Raw genomic sequence first — 14795 nt, forward strand, 5'->3', positions numbered from 1 at the left:
AGCAGAATCACCACAAACATCTGCCGACCGATGAAATGGGAGCAATGGTTATGAAATTGTTGAATTCAATGTTGAGTCCAGAAGCACTGCTAGTATTTCCAGCATTTTCTGTTTTTATTTCAGATTTCCAGCTTCCGCGGTATTGTGTTTATGTAAAATAAGAGTTTTCAGTGCTGTGATAGAACTTGGCTGCCAATTCACCAACCATAGCTCTATCGCTGTTTAGTTTATATCACATGTACGGCTACCTCCCGTAGACTGTCCCAACTTGGCAGAGAAAAGTTGGTCTTCATCAGGTTGTGATCTTCATTGAACTCCCATAGGTTTCGACTGCCGAGAGGGAACCTGTAGCGTTTATATTGATTTATGTTTATACAGATTTAATTTACAACCAGTTTACCTAGTTTAATTAACATGGGGAAATTGATTTACTGGATTGTCAAGTGCTGCAAACCATCGATAAAGTGAATAGTCAGGGTAGTAAATCACGAGGGTGCCTCTCTCTAGATTTAAGACCATAGGAACAAGTATTACGAACACAAGAATTAGAAACAGGAGTAGACCATACAGCCCCTCGAGTCTGCTCCGCCATTCAGTAAGATCATGGCTGAGCTTAGACCTCAACTTCACTTTCCCGCCCGATCTCCATATCACTTGATTGCCCTAGAATCCAAATAAATCTCTCGATCTCAGCCTTGAATATACAGTACTCAATGACTGAGCATCCACAGCCCTCTGGGGTAGAGAATTCCAAAGATGTACAACCCTCTGAGTGAAGACATTCCTCCTGCCCTCAGTCTTAAATGGCCGACCCCTTATTCTGGGACTATGCCCCCTAGTTCTAGACACTCCAGCCAGGGGAAACAACCTCTCAGCATCTATCCTGTCAATCCCCCTCGGAATCTTATGCTCTAATGAGATCATCTCGCATTCTTCTAAAATCCAGATTGTTAGCCCAATCAGAGAATATTCACCAAAATATTCATCTGACACATCAGACTTGCTCTTCCAATGGATGGTGGACAATTTGTGTGGTCATAGGCACCTTCGGTCATGGTCAGCCATTTAGGACTGAGAAAAGGAGAAATTCCTTCACTCAGAGGGTGGTGAATCTTCGGAATCCTCTATCCCATAGGGCTGTGGAGGCTCAGTCGTTGAGTATATTCAAGACAGCGATCGATAGATTATTGAATATTAAGGGAATCAAGGGATATGGGGACAGTGCAGAAAAGTGGAGTTAAGGTGGAAGATCAGTCATGATCTTTTTGAATGGCAGAGCAGGCTCGAGGGGCCGAATGGCCTACCTCTGCTCCTAATTCTTATGTTCCCACTTGTTTGACGACTCAAGGCAGCCGAATAATCGAAAGGTGTAAAACTTCCAAAGAAACTCTGAATGTCCCCCCATCGCTGGTACCAGTTCTTCCCTCTAATCCAGATTTGCACAAACAATTGTTTAAATTGAAAGCTGCACCAGGGTAGGCACCTGCAGAAAGCCGAGTGAACTGAGCCTATGTTTGACCTGCAATCAAGGATGGATCAGTGGGAGGATTGGGATCTGTGACTGGAGCGTTATCCAAAAGCAAGATTTGACACCAAGCCATATAAGGAGATGTTGGGGCAGTTGACCAAAGCTTGGTCAAAGAGGTCGGTTTTAAGGGGCGTCTTAATGGAGGAAAGGGAGGCGGAGAGATTTAGGGAGGGAATTTCAGAGATTAGGGCCTAGGCAGCTGAAGGCACGGATGCCAATGACGAGGCAATTACAATCGGCTATGTTCAAGAGGCCAGAATTGTCAGCGCAGACATCTCGGGGGACTATAGGGCTGGAGAAGGTTACAGAGATAGGGAGGGGCGAGAGGCCATGGAAGGATTTGAAAACAAGGATGAGAATTTTAGAATTGAAGCGTTGCTTAATTGGGAGCCAATGTTGATCAGCGAACCCAGGGGGTGATGGGTGAATGGGATTTGATGCGAGTTAGGACATGAGCAGCCGAGTTTTGGATTACCTCCTTGTTTATGTAGGGTAGAACTAGGGAGGCCTGCCGGGAGTGCATTCGAATAACTAAATCACAGTGATCTGTAATAGTAATCCAGTTTGAGGCCAGTCTTTCGACACCAGTGTATATGCACCAGGCCCACTGTGCATGAGCATTGAGGGGACGATTCTACTTCAAAGTATTCCCCAATTCTGGCCTCTTGAGCATCCCTGATTTTTATCGCTACACCATTAGCGGCCGTGTCTTCAGCTGCCGAGGCCCTAAGCTCTAGAATTCCCTCCCTAAATCTCTCCGTGACTCTACACCTCGCACCTCCTTCAAGGCACTCCTTAAACCTACCTCTTTGACCAAGCTTTTGGCCATGTGTTTAATAGCTCCTTATGTGGCTCGGTGCCTTGGGACGTGTTACTACATTCAAGACACTATATAAATACAAGCTTGTTGGTGGTACATAGTGGGATGCTTGAGGAACTGTTTTAGTAATTAGATTCCCCTCCAGAATGTGATTGAGGAGAATTTTTTGTTTGGAATATGATCTACTGGGAGGATGGTTTCCTGATTGATGAACACTGACTGTATCTCACAAGTAGAAGGTAATCAATTAGGAAAGAGATAAACACACACTTGGCGTATGTGACCGGCACAAAAAATTATATTTCGTCTCATGAAGAATGTGTCTCGGGGGAGAAGTGCACTTTTTAAAATGTAACCAACTTGGTCATAAATAACAGAAGTTAAACAATATTGAGTGTACGATGGGGAAGGCAGATAGTGCAAGACATAAATCTCTTAAAGGGGATTATATCCCTTAGAACTTCCTCTATTGGGACTCTTTCCCATCCAATGGGATATGAAAATCGGCTTAATTGAAAGAAAGAGCAGCATTGTATCCTGAGAGATGACTGCTCTTTTATAAATGAACATGGTCTCGGGGTTTTTGATGCTGAATGGTGCCTTGCTACATCAAATTAATCATACCGTTATTTTACGTTGCAGAGTTACAGAAATTGCTTTTTAAGTTTCGGAGTTGTGATTTTAAAATAGGATCTGGTCTTGTCACAGTTGATAAGTGGACAGAGTTAGTCTGACATGTTCTTCCTCTTTAAATATCTATTCTTTTAATCTTTCCCTAGAATGAAGAAACTGAAGGAAGAAATGGAAGGAGTTGTTAAGGAGCTTGTTGAAAATAATCACATCCTGGAAAGGTAAATACAGCCCAAATGTGGTAACTGAGAAAACGCCGCACGAAATTAAGGTGCAGACGCAGAGATAACTGTAAATAGAAAGAGCTGGTATTATACAGCAACTTCCACGGCTTCAGAATGACCCAAAGCGCTTCACAGCAAATCACTTTTTTCAAGTACAAAAGCAAAATACTGCGGTTGCTATATCTGAGATAAAAACAGAAAATGCTGGAAATACTCAGCAGGTCAGGCAGCATCTGTGGAGAGAGAAACAGAGTTAACGTTTCAGGTCTGTGACCCTTCGTCAGAACTGGCAAAGTTCGAGCTGTAACAGATTCTTGAAGTGCTGGGACAGTGAAAGGGGGAAAGGAGGAAAGAACAAAAGGAAAGGTCTGTGATAGGGTGGAAGGTAGGAGAGATTTAAGAGACAAAAGGGATGATGGGCAAAAAAGAGATGGTGATGGCACGTTAGGAAACAAAAGACGAGTCTCGATGGGGCAGCTGCCATGGGAACGAGAGAAAAAAGGGAGGGGTTTGTAAAAAAACAAAGGAGGAAAGGGGAAAAATAAATATGGGCAGAGGTTATGGTCTGAAATTCTTGAACTCTGTTGAGTGCAGAAGGCTGTAAAGTGCCTAAACAAAAGATGAGGTGCTGTACTTTTTTCAAGTATTGTAATGTAGGGAAACATGACAGCCAATTTGCAGAGAGCAAGATCCCACAAGCAGCAATGAGATAATGACCAGATGATCTGTTTCAGTGGTGGTGGTTGAGGGATAACTATTGGCCACGACACACCCTTTTCTTTGAAGAGTCCCTTGGGCTCTTTTAAGTCCACCTGAGAGGGCAGACTGTTTAACGTCTCATCTGAAAAACAACACCTGCGGCAGTGCAGCACTCCCTCAGCACTGCACTGTGTCAGCCTCGATGTATGCCCTTAATTCCTGGAGTGGGACTTGAACCCACAACCTTCTAACTCTGAGGCAAGAGTGCTCCCTTCTCAGCCACAGCTAACATCGAAATACTGAAAGTCTGGAAAGAAAAAGAGAAAGCTGGAAATAAATTGAGATTTTTGTCATTTGAAACCTTGATAATTGAGGGGGGGATTTTGTTAAAGTGAGTAGTTTTAAGGCTGATGAATTATTTTGTCTCCTGTTGAAAAGAGTACAGACTAGGTAGGTTTTGGGTGAAGATCCTTTATTCAGTCCACGTACACTCTGCCTGTTTTCAGATGCTGAAGGACCTACTGTATATTTCCAGCATTTTAATAATATAAAGACAGACAATTGTACTTGGAAACATACAAGATTCTGAAGGGGATTGACAGGGTAGATGCTAAGAGGTTGTTTCCCCTGTCTAGAACTGGGGGCACAGTCTCAGGATAAGGGGTCGGCCATTTAAGACAGAGATGAAGAGGAATTTCTTCACTCAGAGGGTTGTGAATCTTTGGAATTCTCTGCCTCAGAGAGCTGTGGATGCTGAGTCTCTGAATCTATTCAAGGCTGAGATCGATAGATTTTTGGAGTCTAGGATGAATCAAGGGATATGTTGATGGGGAGGGAAAGTGGAGTTGAGGTCGATGATCAGCCATGATCTTGTTGAATGGCGGAGCGGGCTCGAGGGGCTGTAGGGCCTACTCCTGCTCCTAATTCTTATTAAATAGATTTCTCCTCCCATTTCTGGTTCCTTTCTAAACTAAGTGTGCAGATCCATCTATATGTACATCCTCAAACAATGAACTTAGCAGCCTGAGCACTTTGTGGTCTATTCACACATTCCTGACTGTTATTTTCACAGTTTGTATATGATCATTTCTCTTTTTTGGGGGATCTGCATTCGATCCCAATCTCCCAGCGCATTGAATTGAAAATCCTCGCCTTCAAATACCTCCACTGCCAGGCTATGCCCTAGGACTGCAGTGAGGAGGAGCTTCCAGAGGGATTTGAACACAAGGATGAGATTTTGTATATCGAGGCCTTGCTGGACCGGAAGTAAAAGTAGGTCAGCGAGCACTGCGGGGGGGTGGATGAGTGAGACACTGGTGCAGCGCCTGTGTGGGACCTTTCCCTAAATCCCACCATCTCTCCACATCTCTCTCTACCCTTTTCAAAACCACCTCGAACATCATCTTTTTGACATAGCTTTTGGTTACTGTGTCGAACTCTTCCACCATGGCTCAGCACCTGTTCTTCATTTTACTTATTTTCTCTCTCTCCCCCATCTCTCTTAAAGTGCTTTATATTAAATTAGGAACTTTACAACCTTCTGAACTCAACGGTGAATTTAACAGTTGCAGATCATATGCACTGCTCCCATTTTTCCAGACAGCAGGTGCTGCTAATGGTTCTACTGTTGCCATTTACACCTCCTCTAGACCCATCTTTTCTTTCTTGTCTCCCATTACCACCCTCTTTTACCTTGCACCATCTCTTTTATCATTTAATCTCTCCTGCCTATCACAGACCTTCCCTTTTGTTCTTTCCTCTCCTGCCCCCGCTGCTTAAAACCTGTTGCACAGGAACATGGGAATTAGGAGCAGGAGTGGGCCATACGGCCCTTCAAGCCTGCTCCCCCACGGGTTGGTGCAGATGGCCGCCCAGTCTCCGTGGAGGGACTGCCATTTAAAAACACTTGTCCTTCCTCAGGTTTGGAGTGGTGTAGGGGGACCGCTTTGCCCGTTTTCCCGCCGCGACGTGCCCGCGCCGACCCCTTACCGACCGGTGGGGACCCCTTCCTGAAATTGCCCCGCGGGAGCGGCGGTGCCACTGACAGCTTTCGCCCTTTCTGTGGCTTGGTGGCACAGTCGCCCTTAAAGGTAAGGTGGTGCTGCCGGCGACGCCATGTTATTTTTTTTTTGTTAGCCGACTGCCAGGTCGGGCCGACAATTATGGCCCTGGGTTTGGCCGGGCCGCCAACAGGCAGCCCGGCACCCCCTCTTGGATGCTAGGCCGCTGGCCCGGCCAAAACCCTCCCTGGTGGCCCAGTGTTGACCACTGAAGTGGCTGCAGAGTTCGCATAGGCCCTCTCCTTTAGCTGAAGGGGAGGGACGTCGTGACGCATCAGCGCGGCACTTCCACGTCGCGCTGACATCATCAGCGTGGCGCTGCTGACTGGTTGGGCGGCGGACCCACTGCAGGGGCTCTTCCACCCCGCAGCCGTCACAACCTCCCCAAAAATTCCAAGTACTGAATTTCTCCAGTATCTCCTCCCCAATCCATTTTCAAAAATGGTAGGTGCGCCCCATTTTGGGGCGGGGCTCAATCTCGGCCCCAAAAATCTATCTATCTCGATCTTGAATATACTAAATGACTGAATATCTTCAGCCCTTTAGGACAGAGAATTCTAAAGATTCACAACCTTTGAGTGAAGAAATTCCCCCTCATCTCTGTCTTAAATTCCCAACCCCTTATTTGTTCAAGTCTGCGTCCCCTGGGCTTAAGGGAGCGAAGATCAGGGCTCTAGCAGGGGGAACGGCCAGGCTGAGAACGAGTAATCGTTTTAACAGGGACTAGGGCATCAAAGGTGGTGGTGAGGGTGTGAATGGAGGGCCAGAGGCTATACAGTTGGGAGTTGATGAGTGCAGTTGTAAGAGAGTCGGTAGTGAGTTTTCTGTGATCCTAAAATCCGTCCTCTGTCAAAACTATTTCTTCCCACAAAGAGGGTTTGTCTCTATTCCCGGTGATGTTAATCTCGTATTGGTCTCCCAACAGGTTTGGAGCTTTGACTGTGGATGGAGGACTTCAAAATACCGATCACTTCTAAATGGCCGTGAACAGCCCCGTGTGGTTCAACAGGAACCGCTGTCCCCTGCAATGATTGGCCCCAGTGCATCCTGCCCGTTGTAAGGTGGGCAGGTTAACCCATGCAGGCTAACAGTCAACTGTGTATGGAAGGAAAACTAAATCTCAGAATAGTTTCTTTTCCCTTTTTGATCTTATTTTACTTGGTGTAATTTATTTTGGTATTTTTCCATTCCTCATTGTCCATGTCAATCAATCGACGGCAATAGCCCATCACACCACTCCTCGTCTTCCCAAATGCACTTCTTGTGCAGGGTGTGCTCTGCTTTTTGGTAATGTTGAAACAAATCTGTACATAATGGCCTCGAAATCCCGGTCGGCTGCTTCCCGCGGGCGGTCGAATAAGTTTTTTTAAAAAGATGCGCAATTACCTGAACCTGCTGCGCCCACTAGAGATCCCAGTCCTAAGGCCTTCACTAACTGCGCGTCAGAGCGCGTGCACGTCTGGTTGTCCATAAGTTGGAGCTGCAGTCACATGGCTCCGGGCAGCCAATCCAGGAACGGTATTTTCTCATTCATAATAATGGGAACTCCGTAAGTTAATGGGAACTCCGTAAGTTGGAGTTCCCATTATGATGATTGAGAAACCTCCCCCCCCCCCCCAACATCCAAAACACAAATAGAAAAAATAGACCACATATATAACATTAATTTAAATTAGTTATTTTTTTTTTTACTTTTTTTTAAATTATGGTTTAAAATTAACTTGCCTTAGTAGGCAAGGTTTTTAAACAATAAAATGTGTTTTAAAAATTTTATTTTATTATGTTTAGTGTGTTTTAAAACTCTTACGCCTGTAAAAGTAGGCTATGCACCTGCTTTTATCAGGCGCAAGAGTTTTCAGGACATCCGCTGGGCAAAAGATGAGTAAATGCCACAATCTTGCCCATGCGAATGTTCTGGCTGCCGAGATGCGGAGGATCTGTTGAGCTGTGGAGCTTGACAGATCGGAAAAACCGGGTTTCAGCGCATGCGCATTGTGCGCTTAAAAACGGGCTTTTGCGATGCCGACCCGGGTCCCTACACACTCCGTACGGACCTGGGGAGGCCGGGATTTCCAGGCCAATAGTGTCGTGTTTACTTAAATTCATCAACCGCTACTTGCGTTTATTTAGCGCCCGCTGTGGCTAAATGGCCCCAGGCGTTTCACAGTGAGGGGTGGGGTCAGAGCCAAACCGAAGGTGGAGTGGGAATTGGGGAAACTGGCCAAAAGCACGGTCACAGGGGGCAGATTTGGGACTTTAGAAGGTCGGGGGGGCGTATGGAGATATGGTAGGGCTGTCTGCAATGCTTCAAAACCGCCCCTTCCCGTCACGAATATCTGCTGGGTGCCACTTGCCACAGGAATTTGCAGGGCCGTTTAGTATGGCTGAGGCCTTGACTAAAGACATTGTTGGTGTCTACTTTCCAAATTTGAACTTCAGACGAGTCCCACGTTGAAGCTGACAGAAACAGTTCGTACATTTATTACTATAGAAACATGGAAGCTAAATAATCGGATGAAATCAATGGAACTTGAAGGCTGGATGTGCCTTTGTAAAGAATGTGAATACAGCCCCTTTTTATTTGTATTTGTGTTTGTGTATGTTGTGTATATATTGTATATATTTGTATGCATAACTTTAAATCTTCTATTGAATAGAATTGTGTAGATGGAAGCGCTGCACATTTTATTTTAAAGAAGGTAGGGAGACTAGATGTTACAACATAAACTAATTCTCACTGATTCCAAAGCTGTCCAGTCCCTCCCCTATAATCCAGTTGCACTCTTAATTGACAAACTGAAAATAAGGCAGTATTTCTTTTATTCTCTGTAAATATCTAAAAAAAAATTATATTTTCAAACCCTTTATGATCAACAATACAGTCAATAATTTAGTTTGTGGAACAGTTGGTTTCAAAATGCAGCCTGCATAAATTGACATAATGTTGACGGGACGAAGTACTACAGACAATATTAAATATTTTTGATCTAGAAACGTGTAAATCTCTTCAATGTAGACCTGCACAATGGGTCGAGACTATAGTTACAGTAAAGTAATGAACACCTGTTTAGCAACCTGTTATATCTATCTGCATGCTGTATGATTAGAAACCATCTATAATATATTAAAAAATCTTACATCTGTGTGCCTGTCTACTAAATCTTGCTTCCTGTTGCCGCACCATTGTCATGATTTTTGAATGATACATTCCGATGTCAGCATTTATGACGGAACTGTCCATGATCACTTTATTGATTACAACATGTAACCAGGGCCTTCTGCCCAGCCAGTCCTCTTGCTGTTTATCCTCCACATGTGCAGTAGCCGAATTCTAGTTGCCTGCCTGGTTGGCGTAACACTTTATCCACCTCCCCTTCAACCACCTCTATGGCCTCGTCTTAACTGTTGACAAGGTCTCTGCTTCAGTGATTAACTTCAGTCGTGCGTTCCACAGCCCAGTAACCAATGTCCCCCCTCTTTTTCCCCCCCCCCCCCCCCCCAATTCTTTTTCGGCGGCGCGGCCCTTTCAAACCTGCACGCATACACGGTTTTATTGCGTTGTAAAACCGGCTCACCGGCTAGGCCGCTGCGCAGCTTAAAGGGAATGTTGCTCATAACCTTCTTGTCGAAAAGATTTCCTCCTGCTCTTTGTCTGAAATCTTTCACGTTTAATCTTGTATCTACGACCCCTCATTCTGTAAACCTTCAACCACTGGAAACATGGTAGGGGGGGGGCGGTGAAAGAGAGAGATTTTGAGGCCTCCCATATGGCAGAAATGGGCTGCTAGCAGCCTGAAGCTAGCGGGGTATGACTTTCCCTCCCAACCCCACTGTGTGGTCAGATCTCCTGCCCGACTCAGGTGGTGGGCCCTTTTAATATGTAAATTGTGTATAGGACACAAATGACCATTTTCGAAAGAAAGAACCTGTGTGTATATATATCGCCTTTCATGACCACAGGACATCCCAAAGCGCTTTATGCTGTAGTCACTTGTAATATAGGAGGCCCCCGGCAGCTAATCTATGCACTGCAAGGTCCCACAAACAACACTGGGATAATAGGAACAGGAGGAGGCTATTAAGCCCCTCAAGTCCATTCCACCATTCAATGAGATCATGGCTGATCTGTGACCGAACTTCAAATACCCATTTTTGCCCCATATCCCTTAATACCTTTGGTTAACAAAATTCTGTTAATCTTGGATTTAAAATTATCAATTGACCCAGCATGTCAATGAGCAGGTAATCTGTTTGGTGATGTCGGTAAGTGATTTTAAGACTCAACAGGTTGAACTGTGCACCGTGTGCACTCGTGAAGAGGAGCCAATAAGTTTTAAGCGTTTCTATATTTATGTGGGGCTCCAAAAGAACAACCAGGGCCACTAGCGGACTGAGTTCCCCAGCGCCACCCCAGACCTATCTATCTCCGAGCCCAGAGGCTGGCCCGCCAGCAACCAGCCACCAGCAACCTGCCCTGCCCACTCGCCTGCAGCCTGCCTCCCACATTCTACCCTATGTAAACTAGAGGTGATCCAAAACTCGCTTGCCCGTGTCCTAACTCGCACCAAGTCCCAATCGCCTATGATCCCTGCGCTCGCTGGCCTATATTGGCTCCCAGTTAAGCAACGCCTCGATTTCAAAATTCTCATCCTTATTTTCAAATCCTTCCATGGCCTTGCCCCTCCCTATCTCTGTAATCTCCAACCCCTCCCCCCTCCCCGGAGATGTATGCGCCCCTCTAATTCTGCCCTCTTGAGCATCCCTGATTATAATTGCTCAACCATTGGTGGCCGTGCCTTCTGCTGCCTAGGCCCCAAGCTCTGGAAGTCCATGCCTAAACCTCTCCACCTCTCTTTCCTTCAAGAAATTCCTGAAAACATACCTCTTTGACCAAGCTTTTGGTCACCTGAGCTAATTTCTACTTATGTGGTTCGGTGTCATTTTTATCTCGTAGTACTCCTGTGAAGCGCCTTGGGATGTTTCACTTCATTAAAGGCGCTATATCAATTCAAGTGGAAGAATCCTTCCAGTGAGCCGCTTCCTCGCAGAGAGTGTGAGTTAATGTTCCATCAGACGCAGACACCCATCAACACAATTACTGGAGCAGTGTTTAGAGGGGCCTGGGAATGATGTACAAGGTGAGCAAGGAGAAGAAAGAAGTTGCAAAGAAAATATATCGTGACTTGAGGTGAAAATGACCTAGTCAACACTGTCACATCCTCTGCTAAACTACAAGTTTCTGTATTCACCTTGCAAATATTGGCATTCTGCAAAAATACACAGATTCACAGAAGGGACCATTTTCCCTAATCAAGACACAAAGCAAGAAACCTTGCCTCCTCACATTTGTGCATCCTGTGTAGAATCACCTCACTGCTCTCACCATCCATGCTCTGGTTTGCTAAATATTGGAACAAAATGCTGTTGTAAAATATATAAATAGTGCCTTAAGCTGCGTTTTTGTCTCCTTGCTTACATTTTGCACCTTTTGTACATTGACTGCTGCACTCGCCTTTTCCTATTCTGTAATTTCTTTTACTCTGGTTTTTGGTAGACCAAGTATTGTAAGGAATGATTAGAACCCTCATGTTGTAATACCCTGGCAGGTTGCAACTCTGAGTCTTCTGTCCCGCTCACAGTCCTGCGTGTGTACGAATACCTGTCCACCCAGAGTGTGGGCCAGTGTGGCCATGCTCTAAACATTTAAATGAAATTCAGGCAGCTTTCAAAGAACGTTTTTTAAATGCTTTTTTTAAAATTTTATTCCTGCTTTTGTACAGAACAGCCTTACCACTGTGGTATCAGCTTGAGACAATGGAGCTTGTTGCAATATTTCAGTAACATTTATACCTTTTATGGGTTCAATTGTCCCTGGTTATTTGCGCCGTTTTTTGGCGCACGCCCTTTTTTCTGGTTTATTTTTTTCCCCCCAAGTTTCCTCCTGCAATCTGCGGCAGTTTTTTAAAAATGTCATTTATGCGCAGTTTGGCCAACATTTTGTTTCTCTCCGGTTGATGTATCTGGCCACTCCCGAAAAACCTTCTGGTGAGTTAAGAAAACCAGCGCACATTCACAAATCTGCGCTGAAAGACACCATTGTTTTTAAATTGAAGATTTTGGAGGGAGTCAAGAACGCTGTCAAAATCAATAATAAAGTTCAACTTTTTTTTTTAAACCTGTCAATGTAGAAGTCTAAATGTGTTGGATTTCAGAAGTTTTTTTTAAATTTGTGGGGTGGGGTGCTAGAGAGAGAGAGAGAGGGGGGGGCCGAGCGGAAGGCTTGGAGCCTGGGGAGGGGGAGGGAGGGAGAGAGAGAGAAGTCACAAGGGGGTGGGGGTGGTGGGGAGGAGAGAAAGAGAGAAGTCACAAAACCATTGGGTGTGGTCCATCCATACAGACCTGGAGAGCTACAACTTTTCTCCAGGTCTCCTGTGCTGCCTGCTTTCCTGCTGTTTTGAGCTTTCAAAGTTTAAATTTAAGTATGGGGGCAACACTGACAATGCCATACCTTGTACATGGTGTTGGGTAGGAGACAATTGTTTTCATTTCATTGCATCAGGAACATCAGAGCCCATAGGATGATAGGCAGGAGGCCTTACCCACCTTGAATATATCGAGACAGGCGTTCATACCTCCACCTAAGTGATGCAGACTGTCCGAAGACTGGGTTTCCGTAAAGAAGTTGTAAGTGAGATCTGTGACTTGGTCAAAGCAGACCTGCAATCTAGAAGCATCAGGAGGACTGCTTTGTCAGTTGAAGTGAAGGTTACAGCTGCACTTTCATTCTATGCCTCTGGATCGTTTCAAGCTACAACTGGGGATGTGTGCGCCATCTCTCAACATGCAACACATATCTCCAATCGCCAGGTCACGGCTGCACTGTACGTGCAAAGGAATGACTTCATAAAGTTCCCCATGACCACCCAAGCAATCCATGACAGGGCTGTGGGCTTCTCCAGGATTCCTGGCTTCCCAAAGCTACAGGGCTGCATTGACTGTACCCGCATCGCTTTGTGTGCACCTTTTGAAGGATTCCGAGATGTACAGGAACAGAAAAGGCTTCCACTCCATTAATGTGCAGCTCGTGTGTGATGACATGCATCATATCATGTCAGTTGATGCAAGATAAACTGGCAGCACCCATTATGCATTCATCCTATGTGACAGCGTTATATCTGCCATGTTTCAGCAGCAGCCAGAAGGGCAGAGCTGGCTACTGGGAGACAAAGGGTAAGGCCTCGGACACACACTTCCAAGATTGTCAGTGGCTGCAGATTTGCCGGACCTCCTCCTGTTTGAGTTCTTTCCCTTTTGTTATGTGCCACCTTCCTCTGCAAAAATGAAAATGCAACTTTTTAGAGAGGGTGTCTTTCTGCTGGGTGGGACATACAGCTGGTCACATTTACAATTACAATTCCATTGAATAAATGAAAATATTACTTACACTAACTACTTGACCAAGGTCCTGTCACTTCTTTTTACACTGGCCTCTAGATCGCTTGGTCGTCACCACTGCGCAGTAATCTTCTGCAACTTGGTTCCAGTGTTTCTTTTCTTTTGGTGGAACTTTTATGTGACCTCTGCTGGTGTCCAGCTGCTGCCATTTGTTCTCAATCATAGTAACTAGTGCCTCCACTTCTTCCTGTAAGAAATTCATGGTCCTTGCACTGCGTTGCATCTTGTATAGCTGCGGCTGCGATTTTTCCAATGCTCTCACGCAGCACTGGTAACACATACAACTGGCTCTTTAAAAATGGCCAATTGCCAAATCCGAGCAGTACTGAGCATGCATGTCCATTGGATTGTTCTCCAGTTCTAGAGTGCTCCAGTTTTCCTGTTCTCCAATTCTCCTATTATCCAGTGCTCTTCCTCTCCTGTTGTTCTGTTCCCAGTTCTCCTGTTGTACTGTTCTCCAGTTTTCTAGTTTTCCAGTGCTCATGTTCTCCAGTTCTCCTATTCTCCAGTAGTCCAGTGCTCCTTTTCTCCAGTTCTCCAGTTCATATGTTCTTCAGTTCTCCTATTCTCCAGCTCTTCTGTTCTCCAGTTCTCCATTTCTCGAGTTCTCCTGTTCTCTTGTTCTCCAGTTCACCAGTTCATATGTTCTTCCGTTCTCCAGTTTTCCTATTCTCCAGCTCTTCTGTTCTCCAGTTATAGAGTATTCCATTTCTCGAGTTCTCCTGTTCTCCAAATGTCCATTTCTCGTGTTCTCCAGTGTTCCTCTTCTCCCGTTCTCTACTTCATATGTTCTCCAGTTCCCCTGTTCTCCAGTTCTCGAGTGCTCAATTTCTCGAGTTCTCAATTTCTCCAGTTCTCAATTTCTCCAGTTCTCAAGTTCCCAATTTCTCCAGTTCTCCTGTTGTCCAGCTCTTCAGCTCTCATGTTCTCCAGTTCTTCACTGCTCCAGTTCTCCAGTGCTGCAGTGCTCCTGTCCTGCAGTGCTCCGGTTCACCTCTTCTTCAGTTCTCCCGTTTTCCTGTTCTCCCGTTTTCCTGTTCTCCAGCTCTCATGTTCTCCAGTGCTCCAGTTCTCCTCTTTCAGTTCTCCTGTTTTCTAGTTCTCCTGTTTTCCAGTTCTCCTGTTTTCCAGTTCTCCAGTTCTATGGTTCATATGTTCTATAGTTCTCCAGTTTAAATGTTCTCCAGTTCTCCGCTGCTCCAGTTCTCTTCTTTCAGTTCTCCTGTTTTCCAGTGCTCCAGTTCTCCAGTGCTCTTGTTCTCCAGTTCTCTTCTTTCAGTTCTCCTGATCTTCTGTTCTCCAGTGCTCCTGATCGCCAGTGCTCTTGTTCTCCAGTGCTCCAATTCTCTTCTTACAGTTCTCCTGTTTTCCAGTGCTCC

General features: G+C 45.3%; 1 protein-coding gene across 1 annotated transcript in view; it reads left to right on the top strand.

Annotated features, from left to right (window-relative positions):
* Positions 1–9098, top strand: part of tbk1 (TANK-binding kinase 1) — a 64550-nt gene extending 55452 nt beyond the window's left edge. The window contains exons 20-21 of the mRNA XM_070900287.1: positions 3128–3199; positions 6887–9098. Of these exons, the coding sequence (XP_070756388.1) occupies positions 3128–3199; positions 6887–6938 (124 nt within the window). The 3' untranslated portion in view covers positions 6939–9098. The remainder of the gene's footprint in view (positions 1–3127; positions 3200–6886) is intronic.
* Positions 9099–14795: the final 5697 nt, after the last annotated feature.

The sequence above is a fragment of the Pristiophorus japonicus genome, chromosome 15, assembly GCF_044704955.1.
Source record: "Pristiophorus japonicus isolate sPriJap1 chromosome 15, sPriJap1.hap1, whole genome shotgun sequence".
Classification (NCBI taxonomy): Eukaryota; Metazoa; Chordata; class Chondrichthyes; family Pristiophoridae; genus Pristiophorus; species Pristiophorus japonicus.